Source organism: Agelaius tricolor, unplaced genomic scaffold (assembly GCF_023055355.1).
Source record: "Agelaius tricolor isolate 1412-34295 unplaced genomic scaffold, bAgeTri1.0.p SCAF_3, whole genome shotgun sequence".
NCBI lineage: Eukaryota > Metazoa > Chordata > Aves > Passeriformes > Icteridae > Agelaius > Agelaius tricolor.
The window spans coordinates 34,469,725-34,489,933 of record NW_027269263.1 but is presented as its reverse complement, the minus strand read 5'-3'; the positions used below and the strand labels follow the sequence as shown (position 1 = coordinate 34,489,933).

Sequence of the window (20,209 nt, the reverse complement as noted above, 5' to 3'; positions counted from 1 at the left end):
TTTACACCCAGATATATTTTGAATTAGTTTCTGCTGTAGACAAGGTGTAGCATGTCAATAATCAAACTATGCTGTGCTTTTTGTGCATATTCTCTTCTCATATAAATAACCATAATTTAGAAACAGCCTCATTGAAATAAGAAGGATGAAATTATAGACAGGGAATTAGAAGAAAACTGGACACACTGTTTCTAAAATGGATGAATGTGTCCAATCATTCAGGAGAAGAAAAAAAAAAAAAAACAAAAAATAATAAAAAGAAAAAAAATGGGTTTTTGTTATTTATATAACAAATAGTTGTAAAAATAAGCAACATCTGGAGTGGCAGAAAATATTCTGAAACCAAGGATTTCTTTTCCCCAGACTTGGTTACATCTCATACATATCTCTTGTCAATTTAATTGTGCTATTCTTCATCAAAATAAGATAAACAGTACTTGAAAAACAAACAAGTAATGAAAAACACAATAAATATGCCAGTAGTTGTCTTCATAAATTACAGTAAAAACTGATATTATTTTCCTGTTGTATATTGTTTCAGTATTTGAACAAGATTAATCATGTATGCAGTACTCATATAATGTGTTTGACCTAGTGCAGCAGAAACAAGCAGTAACTCACAAAGTAAAAATGTACTAATACAATCTGTGGGCATGGGTGGAAGAGGAATTCCATCCAGTCCTCTTTTAACTGCCTCTGCTGGCTTCTGTATTATAAAATACTCCTTTAGTTATTCAAGTTTTTTAATATGTGAGCTAAGTATAGTAAATGATTGGCATCTTGGAATGTTTTTGTAAATTACCCTGGTAATTATTCCTTAGCAAACTGAGTCTTCAATCTCATATGAACAGCCATTAATCAGCTTTGAAATGAAATGGTTAATTTTATCTAGTGGGCATCATGAATTTGATATTAGAAAAAAAACCCAGAGAGCCAGAATCTTTTTACCTAAAATGATATGTCAGGTACTTGTCAGATTAATTCAGCACTGGGCGTGTATCTTTGATCTTTACTTTCTTTTTTTGACCCTAATTGTTTGCTCTGACCTGCTCCCTCTGCTGGAGTCTTGGATAAACTGAATGGCAAAATTGTTTCCTGAAAAGATTAATCATGCACATACTGTTTGCTTTACAAATGTTCTGCAGTCCAGATATAAGTAAGACTTTGATGGTTGTTTATATGGAAGAATTGCCTGTGTTCAGGAATAATGCATGGTGTTTAAAATCCCTGTGTTACAGAGCTTCTGCGGTAATAAGCCAAATTTTGCTGTCTGTGACATCAGAGGAACTCAGTGACAGGTGTTGGGAACACAAAAGTCTGGCCAAAGCATTTTGTTACTTTGTGTTGAATCCAGATGTGACCTATCAGCCTGTTTGCCAGGATCCGGTATTATATGTGCCAATGCACAACAGCACAGAAGAGATGTAGATGGAGCCCTCCTGACCTTGCTGGATCACCTTTGAGTTTTCCCTAAATTCAAGGTGCTTGATCCTTACCATATATATCTATTTACAACTGTGGTGGCTGGAACCAGCACCACAGGTGTGACTAGGAAGGGTATGAGATGGACAGAGGGCGTACTGTCCCTTTACTGGCATGAAACTCTGTGAGGTGTGCAGGCACACAGGCTCACTGCATGTAACCACACAAGATCATTTGCTTGTGGCAGGGCATGTTTTAATACGAAGGAGTTGGGTCTCTGGAAGGAGTGAGCTTCGATCTCAAGTAACAAAATTTTCTGTAACAAATGTGTAACAAACAATCAATCCTCTTTTGGCCTTACACCCCTTCCATGTATGCCTGTAGCATGGGATCTGTAGCTGTTAATTTGCTATTGCAAATAATATTACACAGGGTAATGGATTCTTTAATATTTAATAATAGCATTTGTCATTATCAATATGCAGAAGGGCAGAAAGATCCATGCTACTGTCACTTGTTATTTACCTTGAATACCTTGATTGTGAGATTTCCTATTCTGTGTTATGTCCATGATGGCTCTCTCTACTGCTTCTTCCTACTAATGTACTACTTCTTCCAGAAGATTTTTCCAAATACAAAGATGTACTCTTCAAACGTGAATCATTTAGTGGAAATTCATATCTTAATCATCGTTTGCTATAGCATCCTTCAAAGAATCACAGATGAAATTTGAAGCTAATTATGAAAAGTGCTATGGTTTAATGTCAGAAAACACTTACAGTGCTTATTTATGCATGCTCATACTCTGTCCTGTGCTGCTCTGCATGGGTATATTACACATGCAAATGCATAACTAGCAATTTTCATATTGACTTTGAAAGATAATGTAATCTAGGAACATTAAAATGAAAATATAGTCTTTTTTTTCTTAGTCTATTGACAGCTTATGCATTGAACTTTGGGAAATTGGTGTAAAGGCCATGATTGGACAGTGTGATCTAATGAAAACAGTGCTGGACAACTCATCATCAGTGTCATTTTCCTCTATGTTGTATAAACATCTGTTTGACTGTGAACATGTCACTTAGCATTAGATGTCTTAGTTTCCTTTCTGTAAAATGATAGTAATTATTATTCTATTTATTTATTGATATTCTCAAAAGAAAACATCTATAGTAATTTATTTGTAAGCAGCTTCTATTACTACAGTGTTGGCAAATAGGTTTATGTCCTTAATGTAGCTGTAGCATATGAGGATATTTTCCATACAGGATGAAGCATTTGCATCAGTAGATGCCATGCAGTCAATAGCCAACATGTTCTTCCATTGTACCGTGGAGCTAATACTGCCTATATCCTGCCAGTGCTAGAAACAAGAGTGCTGTGTTGAAAGGATAGGCAGAGCAAGGGAAGAGCAGATGTAGGATTCACCTGTTTTCATTATTTTGTGTTACTACGTGTAAGCAAGTGTCAAATTTTGTTCTAAACGAATTAAGGAAATTGTCTTAGTTTAGAAACTGTTCTCAACTGGTAACAACTAAGGGACAACATTCAGTCTATTGACAATATTTTATGAGAGTGCTTTATCTTTCAAACACTTCCATAAAAAGAATTGTTAATACATGTTGGATGAGGCAAGCTTAGAAGAATCAAAATCAATAATAAGTTTTGATTTTTTTTAATCAAACAGGTTGCAACTGTTTAAATAATTTGGCTACAAAATTAATTATGTTTAATATTGGATTTTTGTTTTAGACCTGGAATGGATAAACAAGTTAGTACCATTCAGTATAATAGATATTTAGCCTAGTAGAAGTTTAGCATGTATCCCTAGGCATACTTTTGTTCTCCTTTAAAAGACATAAATACAATGTGATAAACCAATCTTCCATCATGAATAGTCACTGAAACGTCTCTTGTAATAACAGTTAATAAAAGCTTAGTAATGTGGCCTGCAGACTCATCTATTATATGTTAAGAACTAATTCACTTAACTTGTTTTACTGGCTTTCTGGAATTCATTGTGAACTACTCACTGTTAAGATGGTAACTGGACGTTTTCTCAGTGTGTTTGTTCACGGACAATAAAACTGGGAGAAACAAAGACCTGCCGTATTTGCCTTCTTGGATGCTGTTTTGCAAATGCTCATTTACTCATCCACTCACCCAGAAAAAAAAAACAGGTAGATGCATGGTGCAGTTTTCAATATTTTCTGGTCTTCAAAGATTTAATCAGAGCTAGGATTCCTTTAACAAGTCACCAGAGACACTGCATGGTGATTGATTGGTACAGAGTATGAATAAGATATCATTATAGTGGGCCGTGTTGCCAAAGCAGTCACTAAAGCAAAGCTCCTTATCTTTTGAAAAGATGAAAGTTTCATTTGAAGGTGTGTTGCCTTTATAGTCAGCAGCTGGAATCAGGCTGCAGAAATGCTGATGAGAGAAGGGACAATGCATTCATCTCACTGTTCAAAATAGCATATTACCTTTTCAGTATGATATGGCAGCTCATGGTGGTTTTCACCAAGGTGGGGCTATGGCTGTCTCTATTCAGAGCATTTGTAAATTTAGGGAATCTTCTTACCATTTTGTTCCTACTGTCATCAGTGGAATTTGTATGCGCTGTGATGCTGGGAGATGGGCGTAGGTCTGTTACACTGAGTTATTTAAAGGCTTTGTGTATTCAAATTATTCTAAGTTTTTCATCACTGTAGTTTGTAAGAGACTACCAAGATTTGATAGAAAATCAGAACTATTCCACTGAGGATAGTTAAAGTTCCAATACCTTGATTTTAATATTTTTAAGCACTATGTTGCAAATGCCAATGTGCAAGCCAGCTTTCATGACCTTCTCTTTCCTAGAGAGAGCAAATTGCTAGTTTTTACAGGCCAGCACTGAAAGGAGAAATCAGAAAACCCATTTGAAGGAAAGAAACCATCATATGTGCAGGACATAGGACATATTCTCTGCAATTGTTATTGGTTTTCACAGTGATGATATGTAACCCTAGAGTTTACCACCTAGCTGTTTCCGGCTGTTAGCTGTGCTTGATCTAGCTAATGGCTGTAAATCTCATCCTAACCATGTCTTCTTGGCAGGTGTAAAATGCTAGCAAGCCAAAATTCTGAGAACCTCCTTTATTTGTCTCTAGAGCACTGTGAGGAATTTCTGTTCAGAAGCCCAAATTTTACAGTATTGTTCACACAAGGCCCAGTGACTGATTGCATTGCATTACCTCTTTGTTTGTCTCACCTCTCTGAGCATCACCCCAGAAGTAACTTCGTGCCATGGCACTTCTCTCTCTTCTCTCACTCATTCCAGTGAACAAAAATCTGATTAAATGCATTCATGGGAATTCTGAAACAAAAGAATATTCTGAATCTAAAAACTGTGAGCACAGACGAACCACTGCTTTGCCAGTGTAAGGGATATGTGGGTTTTTTGGGAGAAATAATGTCACCTATTTAGCTAACTGGTACAGCTGGAAGTAGAGAACTTTGATTTCTGTGCCTGAAAGTTTCTCAGTTTTTCCAACTGTGTCAGCTAGCCTCATCAAATATATTACCTCTCACTACCATAGTCTGCCTTATATTCTTAAACCATTACAGCTACAAGAATAGCACATTGCCAACACAGACTGTAATGCCCTGTGTATTAGTTGCTGGTATCTTAAAAGCTACTTTAAAAAGAGGTTATTGAGTTATCTTGGGAAATAATTCCTTTATGGTGGTTATCTTGGGAAATATATTGGTGGTTATCTTGGGAAATAATTCCTTTATCCCCATTCCAGGGATGGTTACCTCCACCATCCCTGGAAATATTTAAGAGATACGTAGACGTGGCACTTAGGGACATGGTTTAGTGATAAACTCATGGCAGTGCTGGGTTGAAGATTGGACTGGATGACCTGAAGGGTCTTTTCCAACCCAAACAATTCCATGATTCTGTGAAATATGCATAGGTAATGTTTAGTAGTTCGGTTGCACAAAAACACCTTTGTATGTTATGTTCCAAGAAAAGAATCATGTGGGGCAAAAAAATTAACCAATCTAACAGAAGGAAATTATTTAACTGGTAGGTTTAAAAAGAGTTAGAAATTGCTGCAGCATACACTGGGAAAAAGGAGAGGCTGTCCTCCATCATATGATGTGATACACATCCTTTACCACATGAGTGGAGTCTGAAAAGAATAGGACCTAGCAGTTCACTGTTGGCAAATCCACCTCTGGGGTCTAAAGATGTTATTAAGGAAAATGCACTTATTGTTGATTTTCTCTTTGGTCATCAAAGCACATAATGAAAGCCACCAACTCTTGTTCTAATCCTCTTAAAATATTAGGGTCTGTGTAGGCTGCTTCTGACTGCTTAATCATGGGGTCCTGTGGGTGATACAAGCAGACAAGTACTGCCTGCTAGTAACAGAAGTTAATATGCTAGAAGAGCAGACTTCAGGTTTGTCTCATCAGCCAGAGCACTGGTTAATGCTGGGTTTGTAGAATGCCCTAAATATGTGTGTGTCTGAAGATGAATCATTCCCATCTTCCACCAGGGCTGGCTTTTTTAGTCTAAAATGTGATTTGGCATGTTTTCAAAAACCCATTAAGACATGTGTTGAAAATATCATAATCAAAATGATCTTGTTAAAATATTGGGTTTATCTTAATATTCAGTAGTATATAATTCACTACCTAGATGAGTTTTTCTTTTGCCAAATAAGTCCATGTTTTTTTCCTTTGCCAGAACAAATCCTTTGAGCCTTTATCAAAGTGAAAGGGCAATAACCTGCTACACAGTACGAAAGAATTAGGTGATAAAGTGTTACAATAAAAAATGAATTTAATAAGTACACATTTCTCAAATTATGCTTTGATTTTTGAAGTGAATGCAGAAACCTTACTCAACATTGATTTGATAATTGTTGTAAAGTATTAACACATTTCCCTTATTTTAAAATCTCTATGTGAAGTATGTTTTTAAATTATACATTTTAAAATTCACCGAAAGATCAAACATCTAAATTAACTATGCTGAGTAAAAGCATATATTCTGTAATGTGAAACAGACTGTGAGTAATAAGAACTAGATGGAGTAGGAATAGGATGCCTACCCACCAAAGTACAGATAACTTATTTACCTTGTAAGCTCTCAACAGCTGGAAGAAATAAAGTTATCTAAATAGTACCCAAAGTAGCTGGAAACTATAAGCACTGCTACAAATGTGTAGATATGTTTAAATAGTGGGGAGTTTTAAATTACTGTATAATGCTTGCATAAAGTATGCAGGTCTCCTAATTTTGTTTTAAGAATCTACAGAAATTTTGATACAGTTGTGTAAGTTGTATCATCCACACAGAATTTTATTATGCAATTTGTTTACAGTCTTGGCCCTCAGTGAAAAGCAATTATGATACTGTAGGGCATGGGGAAGACAGTGGAAAACAGTGAATAGGCAAGTTAAGAATAAAAGGGTATTATATTAAATTTAGTCTAAAACATAGCTTGAATGAGCTCTGACAGAGCTGATATTGGTGGTTGTTTCCTGTACCAGGAACTACCATGGAAGCCCACCAGGAAGTGTGTTACAGAGCAGGATCACATTACACCCTTGTTTTATGGTTCGTTTCACTTATTTAATGCAATATGAGTACCTGTAACAAAAGAGCACTCAAAAAGGGAATGTTTATTATTTGGAAATATGTCATTTCTGTAAGTCAAGTTGGGTTTTGGGGACACCTGATGTGCCTGTGTGAGGCAAGGCAGATCAGTATGACCATGCAACAGGCTGTATGGCAAAAGCAAAGCGTTTCCATATTCATGAAATTTTAAGGATGATGCAGATCCTTTGTATATGTTTGCTTTTGTCTGTCTACTTTAGTAAACCAAGTGTACTACAGTGCTACAACAACAAAAAGCATAGTAATTTTCCCTTACTACTCCAAGTACATTTTAATATAGTACAGTGGTTTATTAAAATAATGTCGACTAAAAGTGTTGTTTAGTGTTCTAGCTGATTTATAGAGCGTGATAAAACATTCCAAAATCTCTGGAAATGAGGAACATGCTACAGCCTGTATTGGTCTGACATATGAAAAAGGAATGTTTAATGTGCTAAGTAGATAATGATTCATCAATTCTGGCAGAGGAACTAATTTTTATTAATGCAGTACTTAAAAATGTGTGGAATGAACAGCTGGATGCCACAGTTGTGGCTTGCCATATTAAGCCTCTGTCTGTTTTCCCCTACAGTGATCTCAGTATGAACAACATTACTAAGCTGCCCTCAAACCCTGTGCACAATCTGCGCTTCCTGGAAGAGCTGTAAGTATCATTGTATCCTTGATGGGCCTAGTCAGCACTAGACACATTCCTGTGTTTGTCTCTCCTGCTTACTGTGGGAACCAGATAAAACGGTGCAGGAAAGCTGTCAGCCTGACACTTTTGGCACATGCGGAAACACTTAGTTGAAAAAAAAAACAATTGCTGTGATTCTGGAAATGAACTTATAAAAGAGTTACCATGAGGCTACAACTTCTCTAAGCAGAGACAGAGCCAAACAAATTAAAATTTTTAAACAAGGACTGTTTAAAAGAGCTGGATTGCTTTTTGGAAATAGTTAAGCAGCAGGATATTAAAAGTTTGAATGCTGGCTCATGTTTATTAAAATCCCAAGTAAAGCTGTAATCAAAACCAAAACCTGCTGCCTTGTTCTGCCAGTGTCAAGGACAATTGAGTCCACATTTCATAGTATGGAGGCTTCTTGCCCTAATCACTTTTAATTACTGTTTCCTTGCTCTTAAACTTAGCATCCCTGAAGGCTGACTGTGGAGTACAGAATCCTGCAAAGAGCTTAGTTACGCTATCTACTACATTCACCGTGGGGAAAAAAGAGCATTGGGAAAACTAGCTGATCAAGCACAACATCAAAAGAGGAATGTTGGCTTGAAGTGATTGTGACTAACCAAAAGTGAAAAGTATTGTGCATTCATGAGACCTGGATTTGGCAGTGACTCTAGTTATAATGGCCGAAGCTTAAAAGAAAATTTAGGTTTCTGAGGAGTGATGGAGACTCCATAAATGATGCACCATAGATCTTGTGAAAAAAAGCTGGCACCTGTATTTTCCTGAGTAGCTCTAAATATTGATTAAAAGCCTTTTATGAAATGTGAGTTTTAAGTTTTTAGAACTGAAAACCTTTTTTTTTTAGCGCACTTAGCTGCTAACATGCCATAAAATCCATATAAGATGTGTGCAAAGTCATGGTGCTACCCTTCTTGCAAAGATGTTATCTGTTTTAAGCTATGAAATGTGTACAGTCCACTGCAATTTAGGTAGGTATTGCACTGACAACTTTCAGTGTCCTAGCTTACTCTCAATTGAATTTTGCCACTTGGTCTTTCAAGTCAGCATCTACCAAAAAAAACCAAAAAACCCCAAAAAAAGTAACAACTGACCAAACCAAACTAAAAAAATTGAAACCATTTTATATGTTAACTTCAGACAATACCCTATTTGCAAGCAGGTTTTCCTTTCCTGTCTTATTTCTATTACTCTCAGTACTTCTATTTGGAAAGCTTTATTTCATTTTATTCTGTCTCTCTTCCTTTACTTACTCCTTTTCTTTGGTTATCAATATCTGTCTTGCCATTAGTGCAACTTTCAAATAATGCAACAAACAGGAACACAACACAGAGGAATTTCACACACCAAGTGCTAAGAATATTAGTTGCATATGGAGTGAATCATGCCTCAAAGCCCCTGCTTGTGGAGTTCTTCATCATGTTCTTGTTTGCTTGTCCAATCTCCTGTCAGTTGTAATAACCCTACTAAAACCTGCCAACCCAATTGCTTTCTGGCCATTAAAGGAAAGAAATTAAATGAAAGTTTGGGCTTTTCCTGGAAGGAAATTCTAATACATCCAGGTTACCTTCACTATTTAATTTTATGATTAGATCACAGAATCACAGAATCAGCAGGGTTGGAAAAGACTTTTGAGATCATCAAGTCCAACCTATGACCTAACACTACCTTATCAACTAAACCATGGCACTGAGTGCCACATGCATTATTTTTTTTAACACCTCCAGAGATGGTGACTCCACCTCCCTGGGCAGGTAAATGGCCCAAACTGTAAGAGTTAAGTCACTGCCTGGAGAACTGTTGTGTGGTGTATATCAGCTTCCTCCTAATCAAGACCTTCGAAAGTGTTCTTGCCTTCTCCTTGTGCTGGGCCTACCTTTTTCACTGGAAATATTAAACCTTTATTCTTACAAGCCTCTGCTCCAAATTTAGTAATTCCAGTCTTTCACCTGCTGGTAATACCAGCAAGGTATTTATTTTTTTACTGTGTTTTGTTCTACATATATATAATTAACTCTTCCATTTGTTTCACACCAGCCAATCACTTCTATTTCTCATTAGTTTAGTGCTGTTTCATTAATTCCTTCTAGTTTGTATTCACTTTTAAAATAAGCTTAAAAAACGGAAGCCTTGGAAGATGGAAGGCAACTGATGTGAGGCAACTTCTCATTGTGCTGAGAGATTGTTTGGTGTTCAGAGGCATGCAAGGCAATTCAGCCTAGTAGTATATAGAAAAATGTATAGACAATAGAAAGGGAATTTTTAATTTTATTCAGTTTTGAAGTGGAGGAGAACCGGCATTGTAGTTCTCATGCTCCCCTATATTAATTTTTGAGCAGTGATTATACATATGAAATTTTTTTTCCCATCCATATGATTTTTTTTTCCAGTTTACCTGAGAAATCTGTGCTTTGTTTGTGTGGTTAGTTAAAAGGTACTCTTGAAAAAAAAACCTAGCCCACAATTCAGACATTGTTGAAGTAAGTTTTTACATGATCTTTACTAAAGCAATGTTTCATAAAATTAAAATCCATCTTAGAAATGTTCATCTGTTCTTTGAAGTACACAACAGCAGGAGCTTGAAATCCAGCTTTTAGGGTTTTTCTAGTACCGAAAAAAGTCTCATTAATCCCTTTATTAGAGATCTAGTTCAAATATCTGATAAAAGCACGTGACTGAACCCTGAATTTTAGCTTAGATATTACATCCTTACTGCCTGGTTTGGCAATACTATTAAGTGATTATCCTGAAAGAACTGAGGTTTTGTTAAAGCAGTTAAACTAATTGTTTTGATTCCAAAACAGCGGCATATAAGACAGATCTGTTTAGCCAGTTCTGACCTTCCAGGCTAAGTCTGGTCCACTTTTACAGCCAAGGTTAGACACCTCTCCATGCAGCATTCTTGCAAACCTGATGATCATGACTGGTACTTATTCTTAACCAAAGACTATGATCACCAAAGTAAAACATATTGAAAGTGTTTTTTCAATGCATGTTCCTCCGAAAATTTTGGAAAACGCTGAAGTACTTGAGACTTTCTAACTCTCAAAATAATGAATTCTGAGCAAATCTTCTATTTGTGAAAATGATGGGCCTTTCAGATTTAATTTTCTCTTAAAGCATATATGACAGAACTCCCACCAAGAAAGAAGTATGTTTCAGTTGCCTGATTATCAGCAAGTTGCTCTGCATGAACTTGTACAACACTATTAAGTCAAATTCTTCATTATAAATTCAAAATAACTGCAGATATTTATCAGTCTGACCGAATCCAAGACTCACTCTCATGTGGATTATTTCTAGACATATGTCGTTATACAGGATGTGTAGAATGCCTGTTCTAATAGAGTGGTGAATTAGAGTAATGAATGGAAAAAACATTTTTTAAAAAATCTAAAGGGTGGGACTCAACAGTTTTAGAGGCAACTACATCTGAGTGGAGACCTAATATTTTGTGATTACTTGCACTTCAAAGCAGTGCCTGAAACTATTTTATTTTAGAAATTAATGTCTCAATGAAACACGAGGAAGAAAGCCAATAATGATTTAAACCTATTTGAACCAGACCTACCTACAAAATTTCTCCAACTAGATATAAATCCACATATAAATATATATGCATAAATATATGCACAGACACCCACACATGCACATATATAAAGCTTTAATTTTAATTTTAAACCCAGGAACATTCCACAGATAAGCAAACCTTCAAGTGATATTTAGTAAATTGCTATTTTTCAGCAACTTCAATTGGGTGTTTTAGTAAAAGAGCACCAAAAGGCTGTTGTATTACAATTATTTTCCTACAGAGCAGTACAGTCCCAAATAACCTCTTTTCTACAAAATCAAGTAATGAAGTCACCCCAAATAATTTTCAATCTACTTGCACTGCAAGAATGTTTTCTGGCACATATGGTTATTTTAAAATAATCTTGAAAACAAATAAATATATCTACAAAGTTTTTAGATTGATCTTGGCATTATTATAGTGATCTCTCAGGCAAAAGTGCCTTTAAAAGCACAGTTTACTCTAATACAGAAGTACAAAACTGCAGATACAGTACATAAGAGATGTACTATGTGAATCTTACCGTGATTTGTGTTGAAATCCCTTTACACTCCAAAAATGGTCAAGAAGCCACTGTATATGTGAAAAAGTCCTAAATTATCAGGCATGATCTGTTATGAGCTGGTTGGTTTTTGTTTTTTCTTTTCACTTCTCCCTCTGTTTGCTCTTTCTTGCTGCAAAGAGGTTTTCAAAGGGTTAATGGGAACTAGGTGTTCTTTTCCCCACTGACTCTGAGTCGTGGGACTGAGATCTCTGGTCATGTACATTTTTAAAGACTGAAAGCATTTGCTCTTGGAGTCCAGTACAGTCTTTCGTTTTGTACTGGTGTATTAGGACTAGCATTGAAAACAGATTCTGTACTTTAAACTATAACATAAGCTGGTAGAAAACATGAAAGTGCTGCAGCCATAGTCCAAAACTTTTTTCAGAAAGTGGGAGAATCATGTAATTTACTTCAACAATCTTGGAACATTAACATTAAATACTAAAATATTTCCTAAAGGTTAATCTGCATACATTTAAAAACCCCTAAGGCAAGAGTAAAAATGCTGGCAATTGACATGCAGAGCTAAAATAAAAAGAGAGTATCATCTAGTGGTCTCAAACTACCCACACATTCCAATGTCACTTCAATACCAGTTTTACAGTTCTTGCACAGCAGGGTTTAGCAGAGCTGGTCCTGGTGGAAATTGGTTTGTGTCACCTCCATCAGCTAAAGTTTCAAGAACTGTTACTGCTAAATGACTTGTGATCCCCCAGATAAGTTCAGACCCATGCGCAATCTAACACCTAAGTTGTGAATTCAGCTTCTTCACATAAATTGCAAATTTGTTTTCTTCACTTCATGTGTGCATCATGCAGATCAGACTGTGTCACTGTGTTCAGTACATGGTGTTTGTCAGTGAGAAATATCTGTCACCAGCCCAGCAAATGGCCCACGGCACACTGTAAATTCTGTTGCTGCAAGACAGATTTTGTTCATACCTGGGGACTGTGGTTTCCCAACTTTGCTTTAATATAGAGCTGCACCCAAAGTCCTGACAGAGGGAAGTGCACCAGTTGTCTTGAAATAAGTTGGTAAAAACAGTAAGGAGATGTTTACCTAGTTAATCAGTTGGAAAGAATGACAAGTTTTCTCCCCTAGTTTTGCATGCACAGTTTAGGTTTACTAAAAAAGAACAAACCCAAGCACAGAGGATTCCTACTGTATGAGCTAACAGCTTGTAACCTTTACATCCACAAAGCAAGGGCCCTGCTGTTCTGGAGCTCTCACTGCCTTTGATGCCATCCCTTTGATGCCACCAAAGCAAGTAGCAGCAAAGCACTTGCCCACGTGGATGTGTCAGCCTGACATCCTCCAAACCACCCTTTTTGGCCATGTTATCAAGAATAAGATGATGAACAGGGACAAAAAAAAGAGGGAGAGAGAAAAACAACAGAGCAAATGCCTTACTAAATCAGAGCTGCTTGCATTGCTTATTGTATAGCTTGTGCTGACAGATAATTATTCTGGAAATGTTAATGCAAATTGCACAGAGCAACCTTGACATTGAAACTGCTCTGCATCTGTGGGGTAAAGGGGAAGAAGGGGAGATGGTGGGATAGGGAAAAGATAAAAGAAAACCGAAAACATTCAGATATGCTTGCAAGAAGAAGCAATAAATGTTCTAGGTTGAAATCCAAGAAACCTTGTCAGTGCTACTGCATTACTCTTATTGAGTGTCTGTTGAATTTTGGTTTTGGCTTGTAGGTTATAAATGCTTTCTGGTACTGTAATTTATTATCCAGCAATATTCATTAGGAACTAGTTTAGAACATCAAAAAGAGTCATTGGAAGTGCTTATTGTGTTTTGTGATCAATACAGATAGTGACATTACACTTAATTAAACTAGGGTGAAGCGTGCTATATATCTGTAGATCCTGAGGCAGGATTTTAATTTAAGTCTTACACATGCTGTGTGTGCTGCAGTAGCAAGTATGCAGAAATAATTTCCTTCTTTTTGTCAGTGGAAGTTCAGCCTGTTTGTAGACTGCTTAATTTCAGTGCAGTGAGAACTTTTGGTACCTACATGGGTCAATTTTTTTCACTTGCTTAGGATGATGGGTAAGGAATTCAGACCACATCACATTTATGTCTAATAGGTTCTCGAGCACAGTAGAACCAGATTCTTCCCTCTAAGTTGTTTATTTGAATTTTCAAAGAGACGGAATTCCTCCAGTAATTAATTGCTGTGGCCTCACTGAACCACTCAGAAGACAGCAGCAATCTCAAAACCTGGATCTACACAATTTGTGTTCTTTGCCTATCACACTGAAATGACTAAACAGCTAACACATTTTTCATTATTTTCAGTTTGATCATACTGCAGGGTGCTGCAGTACACTTCAGCCAGTTCCTGCTATTAATGATTATTATTTCCTGCCTTTTCTGATGATACTGACACTACTGGGATGAAACCAAAACCAGCATCAGAAGTGTAAATGACACTTGGGAGACCCAGCCTAGGAAATATTATGTATATGATCCACCATTTATTGCTCCATCTTGCTGTCACATTTAAATACTGAGAAAGAAATTTTAACAATTTTAAGATCATTCTGAGGGTTGTGATTTGATGACAACATTCTTCAACCATAGAGGTACTGCCTCTTGATGATTGTATCCGTGAGATCCACAGCTGGGAGTCAGTGTGGGATGTCCTGGCCATGCTGGAGTCCCTCCTGACAGTTGTCCTTGCTGCAATTGGAAGTCAGGTACTTGGATACCTGCTCAGCAGAAGGAGCTGCTGCTGCCAGTGCTGGCTAGGGACAGCTTCACAAAGGAACAGATCAGTTGTCTTTAGCGGTTATTGGATCACAACTATGCCAGATGCAGAAAGAGTCTGTGCCTTTTTTAAGTGGAGAGAGAGACCGTATGTTTTGAACCATATTCTTAACTGACAAAAATCTATGATCTGTTTCATCAAAGCCAGTTCAAGATCAAATACACACTGATTTCATTCCAACTGCTTTAGGTCTGTTGGAGTTATTCCAGTTTACACCCTGTGAGAATTTGGCACATGCATTTTAAAAGGCAATTAGGCCCTAAAGCAAGAGCAGACTGTGTTGTATTTGAATTTTCAACTAAATTCTAAGTAGCAATAAGCGTAACATGCAGCACAATTATGACTTGCACACTCTTTTCCCCTTATTTAAAGAAAGGAGAATATCTTTACATTTTCTTCTTTGATCTCTCTGACCATCAGATTTTTAACAGATAATTTGACTCACATTTCTTTTTATATTACTGTAATTTTATAGTTTTAATTAACATGACAGATAGAAATATAAAAAGATAATTAAAATACACACTAACATTTAAATTCCTTGGCTAGCAAAGTAAGTCTTAAAAAACATTTTGAAATATGCTCTGATATCATCTGTGAATTATTAACACTGCAATTAATCATCTATTAATTAATACATTTCTATTGCATTAGCCTGAGAATAATCATTAATACATATAAAATCAAACTCTTAACTCAATGTTTTAGTTGACTTTGGTTAAGTGCTATATGAATATCCATATTGCCATAGCTTTTTTGATGTAAGCAGCAGAATGTTTCATGTCACCTATTTATCGATGTATATGTAAGCTGAAGAAAATTAGAAATAAAAATATATAAATTACATATTTGCTATATATTTATATAAGTGGAGTAAATATATATGTAGTTGTGTGCTTGTGTACCTTTAACAAAGTTTGACAGGAACAAAATTGAGGCAAGATTCAAGATTGGTAAATTCTTCCTTGAATAAAGGCAATTTTTTATACTGGAACAAGTTGTTCTAGAAAAAGATTTCAAAATTTATGGTTTTTTGTTATACTTCCATGTTGTTCCTCCCCAAGTAGCCATTTCCTCCATTAGAAATTGGGTTGTAGGTTTAGGATTGATAGAAGTGTTATTGGTGCAGCTCCTGAGAGAGAAGTAAATTACTGGCAAATATGATACTGTGGCAGGATGCAAATGAGAGCCCCACTTCTACTTGTGTCAGCACAAATTTTTCCCCTGACTTCAATGAGACTGATATTTCATCATGGATCTTTATCAGGTATTCAGAACAATTATGGCAGTTGGAGGAGGCAGAGCAGGCTTTTAAGAAAGAAGTTTCAAATTACAAAAGAGAGTTTCTTATCTGTACACAAGGTATAAAAGACACAGTCCATGATTACATTAATTTTAATGGAATTTTCTACATACTATTGTTTTAGCACCAAATTCAGGAAGGTACCACATACAGCAGAACAGTCCCATCTTTTGGGGTTTTTCACTGTCTCAGGCCTTCTGAATTTTCAATTTATATTCACAAAAAGAAGATTCTTCTATGTAATTTCTTTTCAATTTTTTGTCTGGAGAGGTTGTTAGCTGGAGCATATAATGGAGTAAGTGATGAGTGGAACATCTGTTTTCCAAAAATCATATAAAGCTGACTGGATTGTGACTCTGTTGATATTAACTTAGTCATAGATATAGATACAGAAGTAGATATATGGATGTAGACCTATCCATAATAACATTGTTTTAGCATGTGCAGTCTTTGCTCTTATTCCTTAAATAAAATCAGCAAACCAATTAGTGAACAGAAGTAAAATGCAGAGTCAGAGACATACAGAAAGGATTTCAGTTCACAGAATTATTCTTGCAGAAATCCCTCTGTAGCTTCACACAGTTGAAGATTTCAGATTGAACTCACCATTCCATTCTGTATAAGATATTGCACTACATACACTATTGAACTGATTAAATATAATGCAACACAAGTGATGCAATGACATATAACCTAATCTGTATTAAAGGGCATGCACTGGCATTAGCCTAGACACATTAAGTCAGTCTGGTATTCATATCATAGTTTACTGGCAAATACTATGAGTCAAATATATTTATCAGAAATTTGAGTGTGATTAATTTCTACTTAATTGTATCTGTTCTGAAATACAACAGTTTCACTTTGTAATAGTGAATTTTGACTCCTTTTCCATTGTTTATTCCCGTTATATGTTGAGTCACACTGAGATCCAGTGTCATCTATTCTCCTATGTTTCAACACCTTGCAATATTTGATAAGTAACTTGTCCCAGAAAATTCCATTGTGCTAATCCTCTTAGAACACATGAATATTGATCAATGTAAATATATGCTTTTTCCCAAGGAGACAGTTGCCTCCCTTTCATGTCTTTTCTTTAGTTTTGATACTACTAGATTTGGAAATACACTCCACAGATGCTTGATCAGCATTTGCTGGACTAGATCTTACTTAAGCAGAGAAGGAAAGCAGCCACTACCAATATTGTACTGTCAATGTCTTCTGTAGACTGAGAAGTAGATGGGTTAGATTTCCCACAGGTTCTTCCTACAGAAATGTGTTGTCTTTATTAAATTCCACAGTTTTTTATCTGTAGAGAAGATTTTGTAGTATTTCAAGTTCACCTTCATCCCAGCAGTTATAGAGGAGATGCTTGGTACCAGGTAAAGTTTGTCCTGGTGCAGAAAACTTCCACACAAAAAGCTGTTTAGAGCTGGCAAAGAAAAATTACTGTACTAGAAATGTAAAATTGACTGTTCTCAGTCACAACTCATATTTATTTGCTTCCTTCTGATGAATGAAGTTTTTTCTTTTCAGACAATCAAAGGAAAATGAGAACAAAGTTTCTGATAATTTTTGGAGCTTTAGTTCTCTTGTCTGGGAATATTCTTTTGACTGGATGACCACCATTTCTCAGAACTATGACACTGCAGGAGAGGTCAGAATATGTCAAAGGGGTCAACAGATGGGGAGCACTCAAAGGAGAGCCAGACACACCTTTTCTTAGATCTGACCATAGGCCATGAACATGACCTCCAGCGCTACAACTATTCCAGCAGTGAGCACTGATTGCCAGTGGCAACTCTGTGGCATTGAAGATATTTTATAAACTACTGTCATTTAAAAGTATAGAGGTCACCTGCTTTTCTGTGTACCTGTTAGGGTACAGGTATCACAGCTCACTTATTTTACATCTTTTAGAAAGAAACTTGCAGTAGTATAAAAACTATGCATAAGACAAAAGTATTCTGACTCCAAGCGTAGCAAGTAACAGGTGCTGAAGGAGATATGTGGTGGCTCTTCTCTGTAAACTTTTCCAGCCTCCATTAATTTGCAAGATTATTCAAAGCAGTGCAAGTAAATTCTAAATCTGAAACAACATAATGCAAAAAATAGGATCCTTTTGGATTACTTTTTCATTAAAGAGATGTGATATATTTAAGCCTGAATGTACTTAATGAGATATCTCTAATATGAGAGATTTTTAAACTAATGTCAGATGTGCTTAAAATAAAAGAACTTTTTAAAATGGATATTCAAAATTGTTCAAACAAAAAGAGTAAACCATTTGGTTATGTAAGTTCTAAAAACAACCGATTTCATTCCTGCTCTCAGAAATTATTAACTAAATACTCAGCTATAGAAACACGTACTGTGTCCATTTTCATTCGTTCAGGGAAAATTATGCTTACCCATTCAGACAAAAATTACAATCTGAAGTACATCCAAAATTCAGTAAAATACTGAGCAGTTTCCCTGAAGTAATTTAGGTAATAGAAAACAAAATAGCTGAAGTGGATAAGAGTGTAGACACTTGATACATACTGTAGTGTCAACAATGGGATAAATTTTCCCTTATTCCAAGGCTGAGAATAGAAACACAGTAATAGCAAGAAATTTCTAAAAGGAAGACATTAAAAATTATCAGGAACAAATAAACCCAATTTCCTGAGCTTTGAGGCATGCCATAAAGGACTGATACACTAACTTTTATCCAAGAATACTAGAAGAATTAGACAACCATCCAAATAAATAATTTTTGATTATTTTTACCAAATACTGCAGTAATGGGGAATTCTAATGGGCTGGGAAGATGCTATGATTGTGCCAGAAGTGGTTTCATAGTGTGTCTTGGGGATAGATAGGTGCTTTTGCTGAGCTTGTTCCAGAGACAATCATGAAAAGTGCATCATGGAAAAAGGTTTAGCATGGTAAATGAGTCCAGACAACATTGTTACATCAAAAATAATTGTTGCCAGATGTCTTCATTTCCTGATGCTGTCAGGTTGTTTGGTGAGACTACTACAAGGACATACATATCCATACATGGCATTTGTGATATACTTGATGTAACCCTGTGCTGAAGTACGTAGGGTTGTACATGAAGAGCATCATCTGCTGCTGCATCAGCAGAGGAATATCATATAAGATAGCACTAATTACTGTCTGCAAAATTAGTGAGAGCTCTTTTCAAATTGAAAAATATTCAAAGCAGAACTTCAAGAACAACCTGAGGTTGAAAAACACTCATAAGGAGTAAATACGGAAGCTGTGCCTACCAAAGAGTTTAACATGTTTTTTCTACATCTATCTAAATTGTTTGTACAAGACATTTTGAATAATTAAGTAGTGATCTAAAAGGAAAAGAAGCAAAAATTTTTTTAAAGGGTTGGAGTCTGAAAAAAACCCCAAGTATCAAAAATTACATTTTGGTTTAACGGTTTGGGTAACTACCACTCAGAACAGCTCAGGAACACAGCTGTACATTTTCAAAAAACGCCAAACATTAAGGCTTGCTGTGGAGAGCCACTAAGAAGCTCCAAAGCTGGGAAAAGTGAGTATTTAGCCATTGAAAAAAAATTTCAAGCTGCACAGTGTCATTGCCACAGTCCTGCATTTACAGTCAGGTGATGCATGCTTGGTAATTGGCACAGCCCTCCTCCAGGAGCTTTTAAATAGGTCTGATTTTCTCATCTAGCCCACTTTGTGAAGAGTATTAAGTCCAAACAGGGGGTATTAACATGTAGTGCATTGGGCAGTGTGCTTTGCCTCAATTGTGAGTGAAGAAGGAGTGGAGGCCTGAAAGAGCATGCTCTTGAGTCTTCAGACAGGTGGGTTTAGTTCTCTGCTCTTTACCAAGTTTTCCATGACACTCATGTCAGTAACTGAAGTGAAAATCTCAATACCTTCACCTTCTTTTTTTTCCAATAAGGTTTTGGAAACCCATAACTTTCTGGCCCATGCCAAGCTCAAGTCCAGAATTGTGTCCAATCATGTTGTTAAAATGGCAGAGCAAAATGGTGCTGTAGGGATGAAGTACTCTTTAGGTTTTCTTTTAAACAATCATATCACAAGAACTGAAATCAGAATTAGACATGTCTCAGCCTCTTCTGGTTAGTGATCCACAAAAGGCATTTACTTCCAGGAGCACAATCTGTTGTTCCTAACCTAATGCATGCCTGCTTGATCCAAGAACAACCCAAAAGTCATTGCCATTTGTGTTCAG

General features: G+C 36.2%; 1 protein-coding gene across 1 annotated transcript in view; it reads left to right on the top strand.

Moving 5' to 3' along the window:
- Positions 1-20,209, top strand: part of LGR5 (leucine rich repeat containing G protein-coupled receptor 5) — a 92,095-nt gene that overhangs the window by 29,599 nt on the left and 42,287 nt on the right. The window contains exon 2 of the mRNA XM_071423423.1: positions 7,673-7,744. Within this exon, the coding sequence (XP_071279524.1) occupies positions 7,673-7,744 (72 nt within the window). The remainder of the gene's footprint in view (positions 1-7,672; positions 7,745-20,209) is intronic.